This window comes from Mandrillus leucophaeus, unplaced genomic scaffold (genome assembly GCF_000951045.1).
Source record: "Mandrillus leucophaeus isolate KB7577 unplaced genomic scaffold, Mleu.le_1.0 Scaffold1075, whole genome shotgun sequence".
Taxonomy (NCBI): Eukaryota; Metazoa; Chordata; class Mammalia; order Primates; family Cercopithecidae; genus Mandrillus; species Mandrillus leucophaeus.
In genome coordinates this window covers 431,949-458,969 of record NW_012098932.1, presented here as the reverse complement: position 1 = coordinate 458,969, position 27,021 = coordinate 431,949, and the positions used below count along the sequence as shown (strand labels likewise).

Sequence of the window (27,021 nt, the reverse complement as noted above, 5' to 3'; positions counted from 1 at the left end):
ATTAAAATAAAATCACCTCCCTCCTCAAAAAATAAAATAAAATAAAATAAAAATAAATGAAATAAAATAAAAAAGAAAAACACCCAGACCCCTGGAGCTAACCTGACAACCACTTTCATTTACAGAAGACACTTATTTCTAAGCACATTCTTTTGGCCAAAGCAGGTGACATGGCCAAACCTAGCACCTTTGGGACTGGGAAGTGTATTCTTCATAATGAAGGCTCTGCACATGATAGAGGACATTGCACGTATAATTCTGTAAGGAGAGAATGAGAAGGTGAGGACAATATCCACTACTCTCTCACAGTGATAGAGATTGTTACACCTTTTTGTGGTTCTGCTGTCGCTTAGTATGCTCTGGCAAACAGCTGAGTTCTAGTGCTGAAAAAGAAAAAAAATCACAGGTAACACTGAGGAAGAACAAGGAAAATGACAGAACCCTGGGGATTAGAGTAGTCCAAGGAGATAATCACTTAGATTGAATTGCAGCACAATTTTTTTCTGGAGTTAAAAGACAAGATTTCCCAACAGAACAGTTTATTCAGTAAATGACAGAAAGCATCACTGCTATTGAATCCAAATTAGTGACTTGAAAGATCAAGTAGAAAAATATTGTAGAACACAGAGGAAAAACGTAAACCATTGGAAAGTTATAGGGGAAGAATAATGAGACTTGATGATCTGGGAAATTTAATGGTAATTTTTAGGGCTGGTAGTGAGGAGTGAGGGATTTACTTCCTCGGAATAAATCACATGCTAGGTAATGCATTTTACTTTGACAGAATTATAACAACTTCTCTTGGAAACTTTATGCCCTTTCTGAGTGGAAGTAGAGAGAAAGCATCTTAGAGCCTGCCTTATCTTTAGCAGACAACAGAAAGTTACCCAAATATTAGATAAAAGTACAATCACAGGGAAATTTAGTCTTTGAGGTCTTGATTGGGGACTTGTGAAAAGTAGGAGGGAACTCTTGGAAACACATCCCACGTAAACAGTACTTTAGATTTTTCTAGAAGAAGGCAAACAACTATTGGCTATTTCGAGTAAAGGAACATTAAAGAAAGCATGTAAGAACATGGATCTAAAATATGTAGCCTCCTGAGGCACCAAAGATAAAATAATATCTAGGTTTGGTACTATAGGAAAGTGGGAAATTATTGTTTTTATGACTCTTAAGTCCCGAATGACTATACACACTCATTACAGTTTTTTGGCTGGGAAGATGAGAATGTTACAGGGACTGGTAGAGGTTTAGGGAGTCTTATAATATGCTTTCCACTACACGTTTTAGTTCTTTATAGGTTCTGGTTGTTGATTATATTATGCAGGTTTGATAAACATTTAGACTGGGGCTAGGCATGGTGGCTCACGCCTGTAATCCCAGCTCTTTGGGAGGCTGAGGCGGGCAGATCACGAGGTCAGGAGATTGAGACCATCCTGGCTAACATGGTGAAACCCAATCTCTACTAAAAATAGAAAAAAATTAGCTGAGCGTGGAGGCACACGCCTGTAGTCCCAGCTACTTGGGAGACTGAGGCAGGAGAATCGCTTAAACCTGGGAGGCAGAGATTGCAGTGAGCTGAGATCGTGCCACTGTACTCCAGCTTGGGTGACAGAACGAGACTCCATCTCAAAAAAAAAAGTTAGATTGCTGACTGTGAACCATAACGAATGGTTTCAGTGCCCCTAATTCTACCAGTACCAGTGGAGTTTTGGCCCACAGAAGAGTGGCACCTCACTGAAATCTTTAATTTGGATACAAGTTTGCTGTGACCTCATTATGAATGACAGTTGTTAAATTGTCATTTCATGGAAGAAGCCATGAGGAGACTCTTTTTTCTGGTGAATGCATTTGTGCAGTTAATCTTTCCCTATTAAGTGATATATGTAGTCACACAAAGAAGGAGAGAATGTTGGTCAAATGTTTTCTGGACATTTGTGGGCTAGGATTTGGAGACTGTTATTGGAGGAAAGTTTTTGGAGATTGTATTAATCCATTCTCATGCTGCCATAAAGAACTGCCCAAGACTGGGTAATTTATACAGGAAAGAGGTTTAGTTGACTTACAGTTTTACATGGCTGGGGAGGCCGCAGGAAACTTACAGTCATGGTGGAAGGGGGAGCAAACACGTCCTTCTTCACATGACAGCAGGAGAGAGAAGTGCTGAGCAAAGGGGGAAAAGCCCCTTATAAAACAATGAGACCTCATGAGAACTCACTATCACAAGAACATCATGGAGGAAACTGCCCCCATGATTCAGTTATTTCCACCTGGTCCTGCCCTTGACACATGGGGATTATTGCAATTCAAGGTGAGATATGGGTGGGGACACAGAGCCATACCATGTCAGAGAATGTAGGGGCAGAAAAATACGATACTTTTTCTCAACCATCATAAGGGTCATGGCTGACATACCTATAACAAAAGACAAGTTAACAAAAAAGTGTAACACATTTATTTAATCAAAATTGTACATGACATGGGATTCTTCAGAAATGAAGACCCAAAGACCCAGGGAAAACTCTGATTTTATGCTTAGGCTTGATAAAGAATGGACAGCTGTATAGAAATGTGATTGGACAAAAGGTTATGATCTAATGGTGATAGACTGAGGGCAGGGAGGGTGACCCAGCAAGGACTGTCTGTTCAGATTCTTCTTGGATTCTCTGTAGTATTCCTGCCTCCCACATATGGTGCAGAACCCCTCTGGAATGAGGGTCTTCAAGGAAGAAAGGAAAAGAGAGTGAGTGATCTTTCTAGGTTTTAGGGCTTCCTTTGAGGGAGAGGATTTTTAGTTTCTGTGACCTGCCTTGGGGAGAGGAATTCTGGTTTCTGTAACTCACTTTGGAGAAGGAAGAAGGGCAGGAAACAAGAGGATAGGAAGATCAGAAAGACCTTGCCTCTGAGGCATTTCCAGTTTCCCTTAGTTCAAAGTACTCATCTTGCCAAAGTGCCACACTTTGTAGTATCATGTTCCGATCCCCAATGGAGAAATCCACACGTGAGTGTTTTGGTGACCCTGAGTGTAAGCTAACAGTTGTGGGGTCTAAGGTTGATATTTTAGTGCCTGTATCAATGAAACACTTGTCAGGTTGTCCTTTAATATTTAGAGAAATTTATTTTTGAGCTTAAGGGTAAAACAGAAAATTTGGTGCTTGACTTCCCCCTCAGAGTACTTTGCTAATCACACTTTTTTCTTCTTTGTTTCTTATCTCATGCTAAAGACTTCCTTCAGAAGGCCTGTATTTTTCTCTAGCAGGGGTTCTCAACTCATAGTTAGGGCCCAGTCTCGCCTGCATCTGCATCTGGTTGTGATCAGCACATTGAATTTTTGAACTGGGATGCCTTCAGGTTCACCAGTTTTTTCTTTAGTTTGCCACAAGCCACCATCATTCCTTATGGTATTACACACATTCAGAGGGATTCATTTTCTTTCTTAATCTTACCTGTCCTGTTTTAAATTTAAATTTATCAGTCTCTGCGTCAGGGGTGGTGGCTCACGCATGTAATCCCAGCACTTGGGAGGGCAAGGCATGTGGATCACTTGAGGTCAGGAGTTCAAGACCAGCCTGGCCAGCACGGTGAAACCCTTTCTCTACTAAAAATAGAAAAAATTAGACAGGCTTGGTGATGCGTGCCTGTAATCTCAGTTACTCGGGAGGCTGAGGCAGGAGAATAGCTTGAACCTGGGAGGTGGAGGCCGCAGTGAGGCAAGATCATGCCACTGCACTCCAGCTTGAGTGACAGAGCTAGACTTCATCTCAAAATCTTTAATCTTTTCTAAGAAACTACCAGCAGTGTTGTTCCACATTATCTTTTTAGCAGCATTTTAAAATATATAGCACGTGATTGATGGATGCCTTGAGAAGTTAAACATGATACTTTCTGCAGAATCTTGGAGCAGTCATTTCTCTAGAGTTTAAGCCCACTTTGTCTCAGTTTGAACGTTAGTCTTTTGTGGTTATGGCAAATGTTTGCTTCCAGTGCTTACTTGCCATTATGCCCATGTTTGAGTTCAAGTTTCAATAAAGATTCCTCAATTTGGAGTCTATATGTGGAACCTACAACTTTTATTAAATACGAAAGCACCACATCAGTTTCTACATTGTAATTGCTCACAATATTTAACCCATCTCCTGGCCTATTCACGCGATTTGCTTGCTTCGTCCTCTGTGTGGACAGTATTGATACCATTCGAATAACCTATCAAGTTGTTTTTTTGACAATGTTTCTTGCTTTGGGAGTGAGTGGAATTTCTCTTGCCTAAATTGAGGAAAAATATGAATTCGGAACAGTTAAATGTAGATTATCCCTTCATTATATAGAGTTACTTAAACTAAAGAAACATTTTAATACCATGTAGAAATACTTAACTGGGTCTTGACTGAATCTATGAATATAATACAAATACGAATTTATATATGATGTTGCGAAAGGCACTAAGCTAAAAGCAATTTTAAATCTTGAAGCCTGGGCATGGTGATTCAGGCCGGTAAGCCCAGCACTTTGGGAAGGTGAGGTGGAAGAATCCCTTGAGGCCAGGATTTTGAGACCAGCCTGGGCAGTATAGCAAGACCCCATCTCTTAAAAAAAAAAAGACTGTGCATGGCCTCTCATGCCTGTAGTCCTAGCTGGTCTGGAGGTTGAGGCGGAAGGATCACTTGAGCTCAGGAGTTTGGGGTTACAGTGAGCTATGATTGCACCACTATACTTTAGCCTGGGTGACAGATTGAGACCCTGTCTCATCAAACAAAAAGTAAAACCTTCTCGAGATGATTATTTTAAATTTTCTTTTGCTATCTTATTTTCTACTTCTGACATTTTTGTACATAATGGTCACCATGCCTTTATTTGTGAAGTTTTCTATAAGTGAACTTAAAAAAAAAAAACAACAACTTGGTTTATTCCTGTAAGATGACAACAAATTGAAATAAGTTCAAATGTAAGGTTTCTTTTAAAACATGAAAAAAATTTTTTTTCACATTATTGAATGTATATTTCTTCTTAAGGTGATTCTAGTGAATATAAACAAAATTTCAGTGTCCTTTAAAAAATGTGTGTAAATTGTTACACATTTCGAAGAAATACATTAAAATGAATTCAGTATATATGAGAACTGAACATCTGTACTTTTCAAACTACAATATCCTTTTTTGGAATGCCGAAGTTTGTTTTTATCCAGTATACTGTAATGAAACACTCGTCATGTTTCAAATTCAAGTTTTTGGTTCATTGAAACAGTAATTTAAATAAGCGAGGTTTTGTTTTTGTTTTTGTTTTTTTAAATGGGGATTATGTTGATTTTTATAGCTTTTTATTACAAGGAATTCTGAACATGCAGGACTTGAACTTTCTCATGTAGTAGTTCTCAGACTAGAGAAACCTTTCCTGTTCTGTGGCTTGGGTTAGTGTTTAGCAGTATTTTTAGTAACCGTCCTAAGTCAGTAGCTATGTAAGCACTGAGTGAAGATGGAGTCACAGGGCAAACTGGGCTTGCTTCCCACAGGGAGGGCTGGGAGTTGAGCAGGAAGGAAGGCCTGTTCAGCAGTGCCTTGGGTGCAACTATGTCTGAGTAGGCAGTCGGTAACACAATGTCTCCCTTGTGCAAAGTAACTCTCTTAGTGAGTGCTCAGATATGTGAGGAAAAAGTATTTGGGTAAGTGAAGAAGCTTGGGGTGTTTCAAAGAGATTCTTTTCGTGTTTTTGTGGTATTTGGATTTAAGGGAGTGTACTGTTTGTTGCTGCAAAGTACTGGCTTTGTTTTCAGTGGCATTTTAGACTTTAGAACAAGCTCCTATTGCAGGCAGATTGAAGCGTCTTTCTTTCTGAAAATGTGAGCTTAATTTTAAAAGTGTGATTTGTTTGTGATGAAAAGTTAATTTGTGCTTCTGGAAATCAATGAAAATTAATTGTAGCAGTCATTTATAGGAATGAATTCTCTTAAAAATCTACTGTTTCCTGTCATTTTCATTCTGAAATCAGAGCCAACTTGTGACAGTGATAAAAACCACCTAAAACTGATTATGAGTGTTTAGATGTATAATGTTGATTTCCAGAATAATTTGCCTGTTTTAAAACAGTGTGGCAGTTAATTGTTTACATGACTGTGATATAAAAGTTTTACAATTTACTTCATTTTGAATGATATTAAGTTCAGTTTTCACCAGAAGAACTGGTTATGCTTTTAGAAATCTTGATATTGTGATTAACATAAATGGCTGGTATTTTTAGAATATTATTTTTTTATTTTCAGCAACATTTAATTATCAAGCTATAAGAGTTAACTTTTATGGAGTATGTACATGTTTATAGTCTTTTTCTTTTGAATCTGTCTAGTGGAGTGTGACAATATGAACCGCTTTGACCGACCAGACAGAAATGTTCGGCAGCCTCAGGAAGGTTTTTGGAAAAGGCCACCCCAGAGGTGGAGTGGACAGGAGCATTACCATCTCAGCCACCCTGACCACTATCATCACCATGGAAAAAGTGACTTGAGCAGGTAAGTACTGTTCTAACTTAGATTTTATTTGCTGTCTTCTGATTTTGAATTATAATTCTCCCTTTTCCACAACCCTCAAAAAATCTGTTTTTGTCTGGTTTGTTTTTAGAGGCACCAAAAAGCACTCAAGTTTTATGTGGTACTAATTGGAATAATATGTCTAATTTGTTCTTTTTGACCCAAATGTTTTTTCCTTAGTTTTATCATAAATATAAATACTTTATGTATATCTGCTTTTTGGACTTCAAGTTATGGTATGATTTTCTAGCTCTCATTTGGAAATGATGAAATGTTAATTTTGTTAAATTTATAGTTTTTCCAAATAATATTTAAAATTAGTGCCAAGTGATTGGTCGTCTTTTGCTCATGTAATAAGTTAAAATTTAAAAATTCCACAAGTACCATTAAAAACAGAGGAAGGTACTGTTTAGTGCTGAAGGTACTGTTTAGTCTTTTCTTTTTCAAAGTAGAGGATAGTCTTTAAATTGATCAGATCTTATTTTGTAATGAGGCTCCGTAGTCACTGAAACCTGGGATCAAAACCTGACCTGGCACAGATTAGCTTTGCAAGCTTAGATAATTTATTTAAACCATCTCCACTTTACTATCTTTAAAACATAATTAATAATATCTTTCTCTCAGTGTTTGAGAATCAGGGGTAAAAGTGCCTAGAGTAGTGTCTAGTTTACAGTAGGCACTCTATGGAAGTTATTAGTTTTTCCTTTTCACTTTCTTATCTCATTCCACAGGGATTTCAGGTCATTTTGGAGCACATTTACAATACAAATAGTTCAACTGGTTTAAAGAAATAATGGAAGAAAAACATGGTGTTGTATAGTTCCTAAAGTGAGGGAAAACATTGATTCTAAGATTCTTTGCAGTGAAAGCAAAGAATAAAATTCGATTTATTACAACATACACAGTATGCATAAGATAAAGGGTGTGTTTTTTTCCTGAATTAACTTGTCAGAAAAGTTAAGCAACATTTTCAAACAACTGTTCCTTGGATGTCAACAGTTGTAGAAAAAGAGAGGGTCCCCGGTCAAATGAGTATGAGAATGAATAGATTATAAATATTTTTTAAATGGCGGACTCCATTGTGCTTTTATGTATAAATATAGTACTGTGATTTTGCAAAAGGTGGTAAAAGATATAATATGTAGCCATTTTCCAAAACATGTGATCACAAATCCCTTATACTTAGTTAATTTTAAGGGACTATGGTGTGGATCATGCACACAAGTGGTTCTTACTGAGGAGAGAAAAATGTACAGCTTTCTTAGGGGTTGCTAATTTGACTGACTTAGCACAGAACTTCCCAACAATTGGGCTGAGGTATACTGGTTTGTTGTGAATGGATATAGATTGATCAGTTCATTGAAACTCTCAATCTTTGGGGTGTTGGTGCTGGGTTTGAGACACCCAGATCCACCTGGGCAAGTTATGGGATGGGTGGTACAGAAAGAAACCTCCTCCAAGATGAGCCTTACCCCAGCATAACTTAAAACTATTAATCTCTCTCTGTGCCTTGATATTAGAAAGGTTTGGGTGTACTAGCCCCAGGGCCTTTTCAATATTGCATGTGCAAAAGACCTTTTTCCATTCTAAAACTTCCTGAGTATTGCTTCGCTTTCTTCTGTCCCTTAACTCCCATTATTATTGTCATTAGTTATAGGATCATGCCTTATCCTTTACTCAGGGGTATTGGAAGACTGGTGGTTGAGAACTAATACATCCACTCATGTTCTCATCGTAATACTCCTCTGTCTTTTTATCTGGTCTAATCTTCCTCTTTTCTTTTCCGCCTAGACCTCCTTTTTTTCTACACCTTTTGATATGCTATCTAGAATTCTCTTATATCCTAGCAAACTCACATTCTTCATCTCTTCACCTACATTCTTCTAATCATAACTGAAACCTAGCTCTTTCCCAAATGTACTACTTCCCCAGGAACATTTTTACACCAAAGATTCTTATTTTCCAGTCACCCTCTTCAGTGAAACTCCTCTTCACTGGTTCCTACCTGGAGCTTACAAAAAGGCTTGGCCCTTGGCCCACTTTCCCTCTTTGTTATAAGCCTTACTGCAGTCCTGAGTGGCTGCAGTGTTCATGTACAAGTCATTTAACCCTCTGTTTGCTTAGTCCTGTAGACAGTGGTCTCCAACCTTTTTGGCACCAAGGACCAGTCTCCTGGAAGACAGATTTTCCACAGGCCACAGGTGGGAGGTTGGGGGATGGTTTTGGGATTGGGATGAAACTCTTCCGCCTCAAATCAGCAGGCATTAGTTAGATTCTCATAAAGCGTGTTCAACCTAGATCCCTTGCATGCGCAGCTCACAAGAGGGTTCGTGCTCCCATGAGAATCTAATGCTGCCACTGATATGACAAGAGGTGGAGCTCCTGTCAGATAAGCAGTAATGCTTGCATGCCTGCCCTCTGCTCACCTCCTGCTGTGCGGCCTAGTTCTTAACAGACTGCAGACTGGTACTGGTCCCTGGCTAGGGGTTTGGGGACCCCAGCTGTGGGATTTTCTGTGAACAAGATATGTTATCTGCAAATAGTTTTTACCTTTTCCTTTCCATTTTGGATGAATTTCTTTTTATCTTTTGCATAATTGCTATGGCTACAACCTCTGTTGAGTAGAAGTGGTGAAAGCCAATAGGTGTGTCTTGTTTCTGATATTAGAGGGAAAATAAATATTTTAAATATTTTACTGTTAATGTGATGTTAGCTGTGGATTTTAAAAGAGACTTTCTATCAGTTTGAAGTTCCCTTGCATTCATGGATAGTTGAGTGTTTTTATTATGAAAGGGTATTGGATTTTGTCAGTTACTTTTTCTGTGTCTATAGAGATAATCTTTTTTTTCCGCTTTCGTTCTACTAATGTGGAGTAATACACTGACTTTTTCAGATATTGAACCAACCTTGCATTTCTTGGCAAAAGTCTACTTGGTCATGGTATATAATTCTTTGGTATGTTGTGTGTTGTGCTGGTATGTTGGTATGTTGTGTGACTCAGTTTGCTAGTATTTTGTTGAAGATTTTTTTTTTGTGTGTGTATATGTATTCTTAAAAAATATTGGTCTATAGTTTTGTTTTTCTTCTTGAGATATCCTTGTCTTGTTTTGATATCAGGACCACACAGATTGAATTGGGAAGTATTCCTTTCACTTCTACTTTTGGGAAGAGTTTGTGAAGGGTTTCTGTGAATTCTTCTTTGAATGTTTTGTAGTATTGACCAGTGAAGTTATTTGGGCCTGGGCTTTTCTTTGTGGCAATTTTTTTTTATTGCTAATTTAATTTTTATAGATATTCTGTAGATGTCTTTTTGGTCTTGTTGGTTTATAATGTTGTTTAAATCTTCTACTTTCTCATATATCTCTAATTGTTCTGTCCATTATTGAAAGTGAGTTGTTAAAGTCTCTAACTTTACTGTATCTTGTAGGGAAGGTGTGTTAGCAGTAAATTCTCTGTTTTTGTTTATCTGGGAGTATCTTAATTTCTCTTTTATTTTGAAGGATAGTTTTGCCAAATGTAGACTTCTTGGTTGGCAGTGTTCCTTGTAATATTTCAACCCCCATGCTTTCTGATGAGAAATCAGCTGTTAATGTTATTGAGCATGTCTTCCACGTGATGAGTCCCCCCGACCCCCACCGGCTTTTTTTTCTGCATTAAGGATTTTCACTTTTTCTTTGGCTTTCAACAGTTAAATTGTAATATACCCCTCTTTTAGTTTATCATATCTGTAGTTTGTTGAGCCTCCTAGATATGCAGATTAAAGTTTTTCATCAAATTTGGGACATGTTTGGTCATTAGTTACATTCTTTCTGCCCCTCCTCACTTCACTGTGACCACTTAACTAAGGGAATGTATGAGCATCATTCCTTGCTTGTCACAAAAAATTTGAAAAAATCAATACAAATAATGTGAAAACTACTTAAATCAGATTTCTCCCTGGCCAGAATTTGTTGTTGTTTTTTTGTGGTTGTTTACTGACTTTTCTAGACAGATTCTGTAAAAAGTCTGTATTTTAAAAAAATATTTGAAGTCTTTGCTTGGTTTGATTAGTGGTCAGCTAATGGTTGGAAGGAGATTTCATTGAATGCCTGGTACTAATAAGTCTCCCACCCTCCATCAGGGCGCTCTGTGTGTTTGTTTAGGCACACCTACAACTCCTGTAAGTAGTTTGCAACTTAGGCACACCTGAAGTCCCCGGAAGTAGTTTGCAGCTCTGCCTTGGCCTTCACTTCCTGCTTGTTCAGTTTCAAAGTCAGCCAAAGGTGGAAGATTAGGGAATTCTCTGGTATTTCCTTGGCATGTACATCTACAGCCTATACATGTATATGTTCTTCTCTATTCCCAGGACTATATTGGAGCATTTCAAAGCCTCTTGTGGACGTTTCTTTCCTCAGGTTTTCCTTTTATGATTTTTGGTCAGCTTCTTGTTTGTCCCAATTGATATTGCCATTTCAGGCAGCTGAGATTTTAAGCAGTGCACTAGGGATAAGGGAATTAATGAACAAGCTTTGAATCAGCTCAAACCAACTCCTGAGAATGGCTTTTTCTAGGGAGCTGCCAGAGAGATCAGATCATAGCAGTTCTTTGGAAGTGGTGCTTTTTGGAGAGTTCTAAACCCATTTTGTCCCCCAATCTCTAGTGATTGCTGGATTTCACAGCTGCCATGCTTGTTGGAATGCTTTTGATTCTCAAGCTACCGCAAAGGTAGGGAGATGGGTGTGGCTATTGGATAAATTAAAATGCCACAGAGCTTGCTGTTTCTCTGAGATTCAGCAGTTTTTATTGATTAAATGCTCCTTAGTTGTAAGCATTTGGCTGACTTCTAGAGTTCTGAAAAAGTTGATTTTGATAAATTTGCCAGTGTTCTTAGTGCTTTAATGGAGGAATGGAGTTTTAGAAATCTCTGTCATTCTGGCATTGTTTCTCTTCATTTGTCATGCTTTATTTTTCTTTCGTTCTTTTTTTTTAAACTAATAGATTTTATATTTTTAGAGCAGCTTTGGGTTTACAGAAAAATTGAGCAAAAATAGAGTTCTCATATGCTTTCTCACCTTCCGTTAGATACAGTTTCTCCTATGATTAACATCTTGCATGATTGTATTATAATTGATGAGTCAATATTGATATTTTATTATTTACTAAAATTCATAGTTTATATTAGGGTTCACTCTGTTTTGTATATTCTGTGGGCCTTGACAAATGTATAATGCCATACCATTTCAGTATCATACAGAATAGTTTCACTACCCTTCAGATTCTGTGTGCTCCACTTACTCATCCCTCCCTTCTTTTGCTGAACTTCTGGTAAATACTGATCTTTTTGCTGTTTCTACAGTCTTGCCTTTTCCAGAATGTCAGAGAGCTGTAATCAGATAGTAGATAGTCTTTTCAGATTGACTTCTTTCACTTACCAGAATACATGTAAGGTTCCTCTACATATTTTTGTGGCTTGATATCTCATTAAAAAGAAAAAACAAAAAACAAAAATACTGGCTAGGTGCAGTGGCTCATGCCTGCAGTCACAGCACTTTAAGAGGCCAAGGCTGGAGGATAGCCTGCGCTCAGGAGTTCAGAAAAAGCCTGGGCACATATTGAGTCCTCGCCTTGACAAAAAAATCAAAAAAATTAGCTGGGTGTGGTGGCATGTGTCTATAGTCCCATGTACTCGGGAGGCTGAGGTGGGGGGATCACTTGAACCCAGGAGGTTGAGGCTGCAGTGAGCTGAGATCACCTCACTCTCCAGCTTGGACAACAGAGAGAGAGACTCTGTCTCAAAAAACATTACTGAATAATATTTCATTGTATGGCTGTACTACAGTTTGTTTATTCATTTACTTACTGAAAAACATCTTGGTTGCTTCTAAGTTTTAACAATTATTAATACAACTGCTATAAACATTTATATACAGATTTTTGCATGGGCGTACATTTTCCACCTCATTTTGGTAAATATCAAGGAGCACTATTGCTGGGTCATATGGGAAGCATATGTTTAATTTGGTAAGAAACTGCCAAACTGTCTTCCAAAGTTGCTTTACCCTTTTGCGTTTCCACCAGCAGTGAATGAGAGCTTCTGTTGCTGCTCCATATCCTTACCAGCATTTGGTTCTGTGTTTTGAACATTAACTATTAGGTATGTAGTGGTATTTCAGTGTTGTTTTAATTTGCAGTTCCCTAATGATAAATGATACTGAACATTTTCTGACATGCTTATTTGCCATCTGTGTATCGTCTTTGGTGATGTGTCTGTTCAGATCTTTGCTCATTTTTTTTTTTTTATAATTTCAACTTTGACTTTAGATTCAGTTGCTATATGTGCAGGTTTGTGTCACATATACATGGATATATTGTGTGGTACTGAGATTTGGGATACAGATGATCCCATCACCCAGGTAGTGAGCATAGTACCCAACAATTTTTCAGCCCTTGCTCCTCTTTCCCTCCCCTGTCTAGTAGTCCCCAGTGTCTATGTTACCATTGTTAGGTCTATGAGTACAATGTTTAGCTCCCATTTATAAGTGGGAACTTGTGGTATTTGGTTTTCTCGTCCAGCATTAATTCGCTTAGAATAATGGCCTCTAGCTCTTTGCCCATTTTAAAATTGGGTTATTTATTCTCTTGTTGAGTTTTAAGAGTTCTTTGTGTATTTTGGATACCAATCCTTTATCAGATACATGTTTTGCAAATGATTTCTTCCAGTCTGTGACTTATTCTCTTGATAGTACTTTTTGCAGGACAGATTTTCAAAAAGTTTTAACATTTCCAACATCCGTATTTTCTTTCTTGGGTTGTACTTTTCATATTATATCCAAAAGACTCATTGCCAAATCCAAGGTCACCTAGATTTTCTCCCTTTTCATATTATAGGAATTTTATAGTTTTGCATTTTGCATTTAGGTCTTTGATCCATTTTGACTTAATTTTTGTGAAAGATTTAATGTCATTCTTTTTGTTTGTGGATGTCCAGTTGTTCTAGTCTCATTTGTTGAAAAGACTATCTTTTATACTCTGTTTTGAACTGTCTTTGCTCCTTTGTCAAAGATCAATTGACTATATATATGTGGGTCTATTTCTGAACTGTCTGTTGTATTCAGTTGATATGTCAGTTCTTTTGCCAGTACCACACATGCCATTTTGATGACTGTAGCTTTGTATAGTAAGCCTTGAAGTTGAGTAGTGTTAGTCCTTCGACTTTCTTCTTCTTCAATATTGTTTTGGATGTTTTGGGTCTTTTGCCTGTTCTAATAAAAAATTTAGAATCACCTTGCCAATATCCTTAAAATAACTTGCTGAAATTTTGATTGGGATTGTGTTATAATATTACCACAAACATAAAAATCTGTACATTTAACTTTTAGTATAAAGTTTTTATTAATGGTCATGAAACACTAATGATTTTATGAAAACAAAACTGTGACTCAGGTTACATAAGAAATGAAGAAGAAAAGTCTCCCCACCCCACACACGTACACACACACACAGATACAAACATCTGCACTTGCTAGTCTCACCTATGAATCATGAACTTTTAGATTAGCACAAAATCACACATCTTAGTAATCAAGAAGTTCTGTTGGGAGTGGGAAGAATAAAGTTATTTGTAAGTATATGGGTGTAGCCATAGAATTTAGAGAAATTCCTTTAAAACTGCAGTAAATAATTATGCAACAATGATTTTTATGCTTGTGGGTTTAATATCAGGTTCTGGAACTGTATGTGAATTCAGTTTAAGTGGGTAAAGAAGGTTATCTCTTCAAGATTCTTTTCTCTAGTTTACACCTTTTTTTTATATATCTTATTGATTTTATTGGCAACACTTAAAGAACAAGGTTAAATAATATTGGAGACAGTGAACTTTCATTTCTCATGCCTTTGAAACCACTGGACTCATTTTTGCCTGCGCCCATATCTCTAATGGTTCATGTCTTCATATTTACCTGCCTGTCTGGGCTCTGATTGGCCACATAAGATCTCACTTCATTAACACATGGCTACTAGCATTCTAGTGTGTTCATGCCACAGCAACTTTGCACTCTTTGTGTTGCTTTCACTACCAGAGTTTTCTGTTAGAAATTCATGAATGTTAAAATTTATACAGAAGTACAAATGTATAAACTTAATGTGGGGAATTATGGCCAGTAATTCCCCCTTCATCTCTTATTTTTTCTCACCCTTCTTACACATTTGCCCCTGGATTTGTGTCTTTAGTCTTAGAAAGTGATTTTACCTCCCATTCTAAGATTTATTTTTTTATGTGGAAACTGCATCATCTTCTCAGTATCTGAAATCTCACATTCTGAGATTAAAATCTTCATTATCTTTCTGTCCTGTGTTCCCGCTCCCTCCTATCTTCATAGTCTCCTTTTATTTTCTGAAAATAATCCCTGTTATATATTTGTTTTCTGTTCCATCTTTGCCTCTTTCTGTCTCTAAGATTTCTCTGTTATATTCATTTTTTCCCCAGAAAACTTCATTTGTTTCTCCCAGTAGGATTTTATGTCACTTTTAACTTATTGTCAGATGGTTTAGCAACAAATACATAGATGCAAAGCAAATGTGTCAGTATTTTAACAGTTAGTAAATATAGGTGAAGGGTATATTGTTGTTCATTGTAGTATTCTTTTGATACTTCTATTTGAAGAAATGTCTCAAGATAAAGAGGTTGGAAACTATTAATAATAATATGATAGTAAGTCATTTTTATTAATATTTACTATATATTATGTATTAGTCCAAGCACATATATTAACATATATTACCTCATTTAAGTCTTATACTAACCTAAGGAGACAAGTATTGTTATTATGCCCATTTTATAGTTTAGGAAATGAAGCATAGAGGGATTTGGTAACTTGCCCTGTGTGTTGTGTAGCTAGTAAGTAGCAGCTGAATTTGGACTCAAATGATCTATGCAGATAATATTAAAATGAATAAGATATGGCTCTGTTTTCAAAGGACTTACAATCCAATTGGAGTTGAAAAGTGTATAGGTTTCTTTAGTTGATGCTGTGAAACAAATTAAGGATCATAAAATGATAGTTTTATCTAGTTGGGGGATCAGGAAGGGCTTCTGAAGAAAGTAGCATTTCAGTACTAGGAAAAAATAACAGGATTAATTTTGAATCTTATGGTGGAGGTGTTTGAAATGGAACCTAAGGCATATAAACTTTGTTCAGTGAGCAGTAGAGAACATTGAGAGTTAAAGAAACTATGGCCCAAAGATAATAAATATTTTCAGTAGCTAATTACTGTCAGATATGATTTAAACTGAAATCTGAGGTGAGAGCTGGCTATTGTGGCTTTTCTAGATGTCAGTTCTTGGTGTCAGTGAACAAGACTACTTTACTCTTCCTTAAAACATTTTAAATTTTTTAATTCCATGCATTTGGATCACATTTATGTCAATGTATGTCCATATTCCATACCTGATTCTCATGGTGTAGCCTGCAGACCAGTCTCCTTCAGTATATTCCCTTTCTAATCTCTCTCTCTCACTTGGCAAAATAAGAAGTACCTTTTAATTTTATTATTAACTATTCAGATTATAATTCTAAAGCAGTGCTTTTGTCATGTGACAGCTACAGAATTTTAGAATCTTGGAGATATAAGCTTTAAAAAAAATTCTAGTGGTTAAAATACGTGGTTCTTACGCATTCAGTGCAAAAATACAAAAAAAAAAAAAAAACACTAAAAAACCAAAAACTCAGATGCAAAGGAAAAGAGTACACAGTTCATTCCATCATGGAGTTTATAATTTGGGCTGAATTGCAAACAAAGTATATTGTAATAAATACTATAATGGGACACAGTACAGGTCTCTATAAAACCACCTATGGAAGTACCAAGTCCTGCCTTAGGGGATTTAAGGAAATGTTCTCTGAAGTAGTGTCAGCTAATTTAAGATGAAGAGGAATTATCTAGATCAAGTGCGCACAGTGGAGGGCAGAATGGAGAGACTGGCAAAGACTGCTCAGAGGCTGTGGGTTTGGAGGTGAGATTGTAGCATGCTTTGGGAATCTCAGGTAATTAGGTAGGAATTAAGAAGGCACTCTGAGAGAGGCAGCTGTGGTGAGGGAAGAAGTTGAAGAATAAATAGGATCCAGGCTGTCTGTGGCATCATAAGATCAACAGTTTGAAAATTTCTAAAAATCTTTTTCTTGGATTAAAAGAAAGTCGGGCCTGAAGTACTTAATGAGAAGTAGTTTCAGAGAAAAATAATCTGGTAAAACTCTACCTCATACTGAATATTTGAGAATTCAGAGATTTGGGAATATTTGTTAAAAGCTAGAAAATTTGGTAGAAACCATATTTCTATGTTTCCAATATGGTTGAAATTTAATGCATTGGAATTTTTGCACATTTAATGCATTATGAATTTAACTTTAATCTTCATTTTAAAATAGCCATTATATTGGAGATAATATTTTTTCAGTGTCTTATATATTGAAATTTTGCTAGAAGTTCAAGACCAGCCTGAGCAACCCCTGTCTCTGTTTACTCTGTGTGTGTGTGTGTGTGTGTGTGTGTATTTGCGATACAGCAAGTGCGATTTCACATATATTAGAAGTTCTCGGCTGGGCATAGTGGCTCACACCTGTAATCCCAGCACTTTGGCAGGCCAAAGCAGGTGGATCACCTGAGATCAGGAGTTCAAGACCAGCCTGGTCAACATGGTGAAACCCCATCTCTACAAAAATACAAAAATTAGCCAGGCATGATGGCAGGTGCCTTTAATCCCAGCTACTTGGGAGGTTGAGGCAGGAGAATTGCTTGAACGCTGGAGACAGAGGTTACAATGAGCCAAGATCGTACCATTTCACTCCAGCCTGGGTGACTGAGCGAGACTCCATCTCAAAAAAAAAAAAAAGGTTCTTGTCACAATTTAAGAACCAACTGGAATTAAAGTAACCATTTTATATTGCTGTAACTATGACTTCTGGTTAAAATACTTTGGTTAAAATATTTTGCTTTTTACTCCCATGAAACACATTACTTTTTTTTTCCTTATTTGGCATGTATGTTATTGTATGAAACTGAAGGGAAATGTAAAAAATTTTAGAGTAGTTTTTTTTTTTTTTTTTTTTTGAGACAGAGTCTAGCTCTGTCGCCCAGGCTGGAGTGTAGTGGTGCAATCTCGGCTCACTGCAACCTGCACCTCCTGGGTTCAAGGCATTCTCCTGCATTAGCCTCCCAAGTAACTAGGATTACAGGCGCGTGCCACCACGCTTGGCTAATTTTTTGTATTTTTAGTAGGGACGAGGTTTTACCGAGAGTAGATTTTTTTAATGCACTGTAAGATTAGGAAATACGCTGTATATATAAAACTTCTACAAAAGCTTAAATAACCTTTATTGGAAAACATGCTTTATTAGTAATATAAAAACAAAAAATTCATCTTAACTACCTGTTGGGACTTTCAAGAAATGGGAGTCCAAGGATGTATACAAATTGAGAGTTAATGTTGGTAGCATTGTTATGGGGCTAAAAAAGGTGTGCAATTTAAGAGATTAAACAAAGTTAAAAACTGATGAACAACAGTCATTGCAGAAAAGGAAGAATAAGTTTAATTTTTTCAGATAAAGTCTTTCCAGAGGATTTTGTTTCTATCCCAGTTCCTAAAGAAGGTTTATTCGTCCAGTATGGTAAAATACACACAGGATGGGGGATACAGAAGATAATTGTTTTAATAAACTAGAGCTGATTGCACCTTTTGTGGAAACATATCAGTGACTGAAGTGAGTGCAAGTCAGAGGCTTGGTGATAATGATAAGTGATTTGTAATAATCACTGCAATAATTTCATTATCCTTATTTCTTTCTGAGATTGTATTGTGTATCTTTTCCCTCCACCTTCTTCCCTTCCAGAGGCTCTCCCTATAGAGAATCTCCTTTGGGTCATTTTGAAAGCTATGGAGGAATGCCCTTTTTCCAGGCTCAGAAGATGTTTGTTGATGTACCAGAAAATACAGTAATACTGGATGAGATGACCCTTCGGCACATGGTTCAGGATTGCACTGCTGTAAAAACTCAGTTACTCAAACTGAAACGTCTCCTGCATCAGGTGAGTACATAATGAACATTTCCAGCTCTGATATTTTGAATTGCAAAATGGATTGACTTTAGTTTTTTTTTAAAAAAATAGTTACTTGGGTTCCTAATGTTTTTTTAGGTTTCTGTAGAATAATGCTTGTAAATAGTATATAATAGAAAGTTTTGTGGAAAAAACCTGTGGGATATTGCATGAGGGTCTCATTACACAGTCCCTGGTATTCACGAGTTGTATGATATTTGGTAAGGCAATCTCTGCTTCTGTTTCTTTATTTTCATAATAACTACATTGTAAGATTGTTGAGAGAATTAGAAATAGTAGTTGTAAATTGGCTAATCCAATGCCTGAAACAGAGTAGTTATTCAGTATTCAGGAGCTGCTACTATGATTTGAACTAAGTGACAAATAAGAAACAACAATTTTTGCTTTACATAATGGTAGTCATATAATTCAGTTTTTGTTGGGATCTTCACGTTTAATCTTCTCTCTCTTTTTTTTTTTTTTTTTCCTGAGGAAATCTAGGCTCATAGCAGCGCTGTCACTTGGTCACTTGTCCAAAGTCACAGGATAACGATGTCGGATCCTGGCATCTGATTCAGTAGCATTTAGTTTGTTTGAGCATTTAGCACTTACAGACAAGGTCAGATGCAAAGCAGAAAATCAAGGAATAAAATACTAATTTTAAGTCATAGATACCTTTCATTTGGTTTTAAATCTGTATTAGTACTTTGTACAATAGCCAACTTTAGCTTAAAACTACAGTTAAGAAAGAACAGCCTGACTTCTCTCTGCTGCTCAGTTTGCTTTCTGTCTTAGAATTCCTGGTGGCCATCAAAACAAAACATGCGGTATGTGGACATGAAAGGCTAGTTGAAGTGAAATTTGGCTCCTGTGTTAGAAATGATGGTTAATGTAAATATTCTATTAAAGTCAGGTAAATTGTTTTCTGTTACTCAGGGATTTTCTGTACTACTCCTCTCCATTCTTGTGGATATTTGACTACTGTTTTGAAAAGAAACTTTTCTGTACTAAAGAACAAAAGAGTAGAGAATCCTTTTTGGATATGGGATTGTTCAACTTCTCTTGAGGCAGAAATAAATTATATGATTGAATTATCCAGACATTGAGCTCACAGCCTAGTTTAACTGTAACTAGAAAATAGACATTGGTATATAGTGTTTTTCTGCTGGCTGGTCGGGGGAGATGATTTTTTGGTTAGGAGTTTTGGTGTCTAAGGGGAGAGGTGGTAGGGAATGGTGGGAAATAGGTAAAATATGTCAAATATCCGCTGTGAGCCAGTCATTGTACTAGCTATACCACGTACCATCTTTTGTGTTTGGGTGTTTTGTCCTGAATCATGAAGCATGACTAAATATCAGCTAATAAGACCAGGCCACCTCTAATAATGAAAGAAGTAGCATAATTCAAGTAGTAGTAGGTGAATTGGTAACCAATGATTGGTACTATAAAAATAAAAAAGTGTTTTTTGAGGTTCTTTGTGTAAAGTTGTAAATGGTTCTTTTCTGTCATTATGGCCTCTGAAATCTTAGGTACTACACACGGATAAAATTGACCCTATTTTTTGTTATGTGATGACAACAAAATTATGAGAAGAAAATTGTAAAATCTTTTTAGGTCATCTTTAAAGTTTCCCAAATGCTAATAGAAGTTTAAAGATGACTGAGTTCAAAATTTCGTGTCTTTGCCTCTTTAAATTTGTTTCTAATGTGACTGAATTAAAAAAATCAATGTGATACGTATATATACTTTTCAAAAAAAAATTCATACACTATTCAAAGGCTTAATGAAAAAACAGTATGTCTGGCCCCCCCCTCCCCACCTCAGTCAACCTGTTCTCATCTGAACAGGTTACTGTCCAAAGCTTCTCTAGAGCTGTCATGCAGGGACTTACTTTTTCCATAATCTGGGACTGGATCCATTCTTTCTATAACCATGTCTTCTTTCTTCCTAGTTTATTCTCTCACTTTGCTGGAATATATCTTTAATTTACTTCCTAAGAGAGGATTAATGAATGGCATACTGTTTTGGTTACTTCATTACTGAAAATCTCTTTATTCTGGTCTCACATATGATTGATATTAATAAGTTTCATTGGTGTGAAATAGTTTTGTTGCAATAGAAGAGAGTTTTCCCTTAGAAATTTGAGGGGATTGCTTTTCTAGGATCTTATTTAGCCATTGAATGGTCTACTACATTCTGATCCATTGTACGTTGTGTTTTGCTTGTTTTTATCTCTGGGATACTTTTAATCTTTTATTTCTAGCATTCTGCAGTTTCACAGTGATGTCCTTAGATTTGAGTTTTGTTGTAGTTGGTTGGTTGTTTTCCACTTAATGTTTTGGCAGTTATTAGGCTCTTTGGAGATTAATGTAGTGTGAAATTTTCTTGTTATTTTTATGATTATTCTCTTTCCTTTATTTTCTCTGTTATCTTTCTGGAATCTTTAGTAATCAGAAACTAGAATTTCTGAATTGAATCTCCTCACCTTTTTATTTTTTCTTATACATTTTTCTTTTTCTTTGGGTTTGGTTATGTTTCCTGGTGTATTTTCTCGACTTGATATTCCAGCTCTCTATTTTATTTAACTGTTTATCTTGGCAATCATATTTTCAATTTCCAAGAACTTTCGTATATGCTGTTCCTTATTCATATCATTCAACTGTTTTTTCAGGAACTATGGTAAGTAGAGAGTTTCTGTTTGTTCTGTTTCATTTTGTTGAGAATTCTTTGATTCCCTGTATTCGTTCTCTTTTTAAATGGTCATTTTGTTCTTTATGCTTATTTTGATTTCTCTTTCTTTTGGAGTATTTCTTCAAATTTATAATGATTCTTTGTTGTTTATTCAGGACTTTGTACATGGGCCAGGCTTGTCAACTGGCTGGTTTTACCTTATGCATTCTATGGATATCAGCGGACCCTCAGCATCTACTGAGTGAAGGGTTTTTCCTTCTGAGGTGGTTGTAATTTATCCAAAGAAGAAACCTGATTTTATGTTGGGAATAAAGTAGAATACTGGGAAAATGTTCGTTTCTTACACAGACTTTAAATTCATTCCCACATTTTTAACCGTAAGGGGTCATAAATGTATGTTTTTCTCTATCTGGCAAAATGGGTGATAAAAGAATGAGAAGAAGATAAATTCAGAAGGTTGGACATTCAGTAGGAAAAGCAGTGAGATCTCTTTGGCTTCTCATTGTCCTAAAAAGATGGTGGGGGAGGGTGATGGTGCTACATTAAAAGAAATGTAAAGAACAAGTAGATACAGTGTGAAATTGTGAATTGTATATTGATTTGGACAGATCAGCTATAAAGGACTTTTTGGATTAGTTGGGAAAATTTGAATATGGTCTGTATATTAGATGAGATGGAAATTTACTAAAATGGAAAGGGGAGATTGTTGACTGAAAAAAGTAGGTTATAAGGCTATATATATGTTATGATCATTTATCTATCTATATTTACATCTGTATGTTTCTCCAGAGGGGTATTCTCTAAGGTGTTACTAGTGATGATTCCTGGATGGTGAGAATGTAATTTCTTTTTTGTGTGTTTTTAAAAAATCTGTGTTTTCTCATTTCTAATTCTCCACACATTATTGTTTCTGGGGGGAAAAAAAGGGTTTTTTAAAAGGTATGTGTCTTACCAGTGATCAGTTAATTAACTGAATATGTTAAAAATATAGGATGCTCACGCTACCTGACTCCAAACTATACTACAAGGCTACAGTAACCAAAACAGCGTGGTACTGGTACCAAAACAAATATATAAACAAATGGAACAGAACAGAAATAATGCCACACATTTACATTTACACATATTTACAACCATCTGACCTTTGACAAACCTAACAAAAACAAGAAATGAGGAAAGAATTCCCTATTTAATAAATGGAGTTGGGAAAACTGGCTAGCCATAGGCAGAAAACTGAAACGGGACCCCTTCCTTACACCTTACACAAAAATTAACTCAAGATGGATTAAAGACTTAATTATAAGACCTAAAACCATAAAACTCTAGAAGAAAACCTAGGAAATACCATTCAGGACATAGATGTGGGCAAAGACTTCATGACTCAAACACCAAAAGCGATGGCAGCAAAAGCCAAAATTGACAAATGGGATCCAATTAAAGAGCTTCTGCATAGCAAGAGAAACTACCATCAGAGTGAACAGGCAACCTACAGAAGGGGAGAAAATTTTTGCAATCTATCCATCTGACAAAGGTCTAATATCCAGAATCTACAAGGAATTTAAACAGATTTACAATAAAAAAAAATCAAAAAGTGTGCAAAGGATATGAACAGACACTTCTCAAAAGAAGACAATTATGCAGCCAAAAAACATTTGAAAAAAACTTCATCATCACTGGTCATTAGAGAAATGCAAATTAAAACCACAATGAGATACCATCTCATGGCAGTTAAAATGGCGATCATTAAAAAGTCAGGAAACAACAGACGCTGGAGAGGATGTGGAGAAATAGGAACACTTTTACACTGTTTGTGGGAGTGTAAATTAGTTCAACCATTGTGGAAGACAGTGTGACGATTCCTCAAGGATCTAGAACCAGAAATACCATTTGACTCAGCAATCCCATTACTGGTTATATACCCAAAGGATTATTAATCATTTTGCTATAGAGACACATGCACACATGTTTATTGCAGCACTGTTCACAATAGCAAAGACTTGGAACCAACCCAAATGCCCATCAGTGATAGACTGGATGAAGAAAATGTGGCATATATACACCATGGAATGCTATGCAGCCACAGAAAAGGATGAGTTCATGTCCTTTGCAGGGACATGGATGAAGCTGGAAACCATCATTCTTAGCAAGCTGATACAGGAACAGAAAACCAAACACTGCATGTTCTTACTCATAAGTGGGAGTTGAAAAATGAGAACACATGGACACAGGGAGGGGAACATCACACAGCAGGGCCTGTCAGTGGTGGGGTGGGTAGGGGAGGATAGCGTTAGGAGAAATACCTAACATAGATGACAGGTCGATAGGTGTAGCAAACCACTGTGGCACGTGTATACCAATGTAACAAACCTGCACGTTCTGCACATGTATCCCAGAAGTTAAAGTATAATAATAATAATAATAGTAATGTAGGATGCTAGAGAAGAGGCAGAAGAAATAGATTTAGAGCAGGTCGTCAAGGACCTTGTGTGCCATAAAGGTAGCTGGGGCATTGTTCTGTTGGTAGTAGTAAGCCAGACAAGTGACTTGGCCAAATTGTTATTTTTTAAAAAAATTACTGCAAGGGATTTGTAGAAAGTGAATAGCAGAGGGAGTGACTTAAGTCATAATATTTAGGAGGCTGTTGCACACAACCAGATTTTAGGCTAAAGTCATTAAATTTATTTGGACATTCTTCTAGGTTCTCCGATATACATTATCTCTAGTCTGAAAAGTAGGTGAGATTGGCTTCACCCTCATAATTGAAAGGGGTGAGGCTCAGAAAACTAATCAGTAATAAAACCAGGATTTTTTTTACCCTGATCTGTATGACTCCAAGGCCTGTTGCACATAGTCGTGTTCTAGAAGATACCTTGTGGGACAGCAGGGAGAAGAGAGTGTGAAGGTAACCTACAACACTAATTCTACCATCATTCTGTGTCGCCTTAGCCAAACCGAAGCAAAGGAACCTTTGTTTTATTAAATAGTACTGTTTAAGAGTTCACTTGAAAAAAGTTCTCACTGCACACAAAATTTTAAAAATTGTAAACCATTATATTTGGCCTTTGATCTACTTTTTATTTGTTACTTTTTTTTTACTTGTTACTCAAATTAAGATTACTTTATAGTTTAAACATCTCTTTTGTGTACCTCATACTACTCATCACAACATCATTATGGGATAAGAAGGACAATAGTAGTAATTCCATTTTAATGGTCAGAAAACTGAGACCGAAATTTGACTGTGTTTTGCAAGGTCACCCAGTTGCGTATTAATGTAGAATGCATTTTAAACTCAGGGCTTTTGAATTATTTTAGCTTAATACCTCTGTATAGTTTATTGCCTGATTTAGAAGTTTTGAATAAGAATTTTGATCCTGACATGAAGAATGTGGGGACATGATGAAAAGATAAATTTTTGTGATATCTTGTCTCTTTAAGTCTCTATACCCTGTTTCAAAAACTTCTTATCAAAGCATAATATACATACAGAAAAGGGTATAATTAATAAGTATTTATCTTAATAAATTTTCAGAAACTGAAAATACCTGTGTAGCCAGCATCTAGCAAGAAATGAAACATTACCAGAACAGAAGCCTCTGCCCATTCTCATGGTGGCCAATGGATTTCTGAAAATATAGATGAATTTGTCTGTATTTGAACTTTGAAATGAAATGAAATAATATAGGATATACTTGTTTTACATCTGGCTTCTTTCGCTTAAGATTATATTCATGAGTCATCCATTTTCTGCATCATTCTCATTGCTGTAGGGTATTCCATGGTGTTAATATAGCAGTTTATTTCATTTGTTTTATAATAGATATTTGGACAGGTTTCGTTTTTTGTTGTTTATTATGAACAGTGTTGGTGCTGTATTCTCGTATGTGTCTTTTGGTGAACATATGTATGCATTTTTATTGTATTTATAATTATATTATATACAATATTAAATACAATATAATGTATTTTATTGTATTTCTATTTTATTGTATTTATTGTATATATAAGTGGGATTGCTGGGTTAGTTATAAGTTAGGTAAATATTCAGCTTTAGTAGATACTACAAAGATTTTCTGAAGTAGTTATACCCACCCACTCTTTCCCCATCTCATTTCTTTTCATTATTTTTTGTTTGCTCTTATCACATTTCGTATCTGTTTTGACCTTGCAATAAGAAATGAAGAATTTAAGATGGAGTAATGGAAAGGCATGCTAATACTTCTTCCTAATATTTTATTTACGTTGCAAAATATTTGATTCCTATGATTTATGTTATGTCTGCTTCAGGATGCTTGTTTGGGGGATAAAAATAAAGGAGTATATAATAGTGTTTTATGAACTGTCACATGTGATATATAAATGTTTAGTTTCATTATTCCCTCCCCTCCAACGTTGAGAATAAAACCAATAATTTTTCCCTCACATAATTCTCTGGTTCACTGTGTGTGGGGGCAGTGCGGGTAGTGGCAGTGGTAGGTGATGGAATATTAGGAGTGGCATCATCCTAAGTGGGGTTTACCAAGAGCTAAGAGGCGACTGAATGATTGCCACGTGGTAACAAAGAACCAAAGAAGAGCCAGAGCATGCATGTTTCCCTATTCCCATATTTTTCTCATCACTCCAAGAAAAAAGGAGTTTATGAAATATTCATAATAAGAATATATGCAACATAAGGGTTCAGTTTAACTTAGAATATGAAGGAGCTAGTACTCTTGACCACCCAGATTAAGAAATAAGACATTAATAAGCTTCCTGTGTGCTCTTTCCTGATTGCAGTACCTTTCCTTTCCAGAACCTAGAGTTTTCCCTCTCATTTTTACCATCTGTGTTTGTATTTCCATGAATATAAGGTTTGCCTCTTTTTGAACTTTATATAAATGGAATTATAATTCCCCTAAGACTTCTTTCATTCAACATTTTTTGAAGGTTCATTCATGTTTGGCTCTACTTCATTAATTTTCATTTCTCTATTGGTGCTCCAATCTATGAACAAACCGTAATGTCTTTGTCTGTTTTACTCTTGATGTCCATTTTGTTTGTTTCCAGTTTTTTGTTTTTTGTTTTTTTTTTTGACTCTGACAAATAATATTCCTATGAACATTTTCCTGGTACAACCATGAGAAAGTTGCTCTGGAGTATCTAATCAGAATTGGAATTTCTGAGTCCTGAAGCATGGAAGTATTTTACCCTAGAAAATCCAAACTGTTTTCCAAAGTAGTTCAATCTTTTTTACTCCCCTCAAGTAGTAGATATTGTTTTTCTTTGTTTCACATGTATGCAGACTTGATATTATCCAACTTATGAATTTTTGTCATGTGGATAGAATATAGTGACATTTAATTGTGGTTTTAATTTGCATTTCCCTGACTAATAAAGTTGAACCTTTTTGTATGTTTATGGAATGTTTGTTGCCTGATCGTGTCTTTTGTGTGTATGAGAGAGAGAGATTTTTGTATATTCTAGATGCAAGTACTTTGTTGGTTGTATGTGTTGCAAATATTATCTTCCGTTGTGTAGACTGCTTTTTCACTCTGTGATATCCTTTGATGAAAAAAAGTTCTTAGTTTTTAATATAGTGAATTTATCAGACTTTTTCTTTGTGGTTTATACTCTTAGAAATCCTTGTTTGAAAATCCTTTCTTGCTCTGAAGTCATAAAAATATTCTATTCTTTTCTAAAAAATTAAGAATTTTGACCTTCACAATTAAATCTCAAATAACTTGGAATTGATTTTGGTGCAT

General features: G+C 36.1%; 1 protein-coding gene across 5 annotated transcripts in view; it reads left to right on the top strand.

Annotated features, from left to right (window-relative positions):
• The window catches only part of CCSER2 (coiled-coil serine-rich protein 2), a 143,431-nt gene that overhangs the window by 56,110 nt on the left and 60,300 nt on the right, over positions 1 to 27,021 (top strand). For 2 of the 5 annotated variants that reach the window (XM_011985769.1, XM_011985788.1), the window contains exons 4-5: positions 6,340 to 6,502; positions 18,385 to 18,580. The exons of 1 other annotated variant lie outside the window; for it this stretch is intronic. In XM_011985769.1, coding sequence (XP_011841159.1) covers positions 6,340 to 6,502; positions 18,385 to 18,580 — 359 coding nt within the window. Of the gene's footprint in view, positions 1 to 5,446; positions 5,660 to 5,791; positions 5,837 to 6,339; positions 6,503 to 18,384; positions 18,581 to 27,021 lie in introns of those variants that run through there. 2 more of the 5 variants (XM_011985807.1, XM_011985798.1) reach the window with 2 other exon arrangements.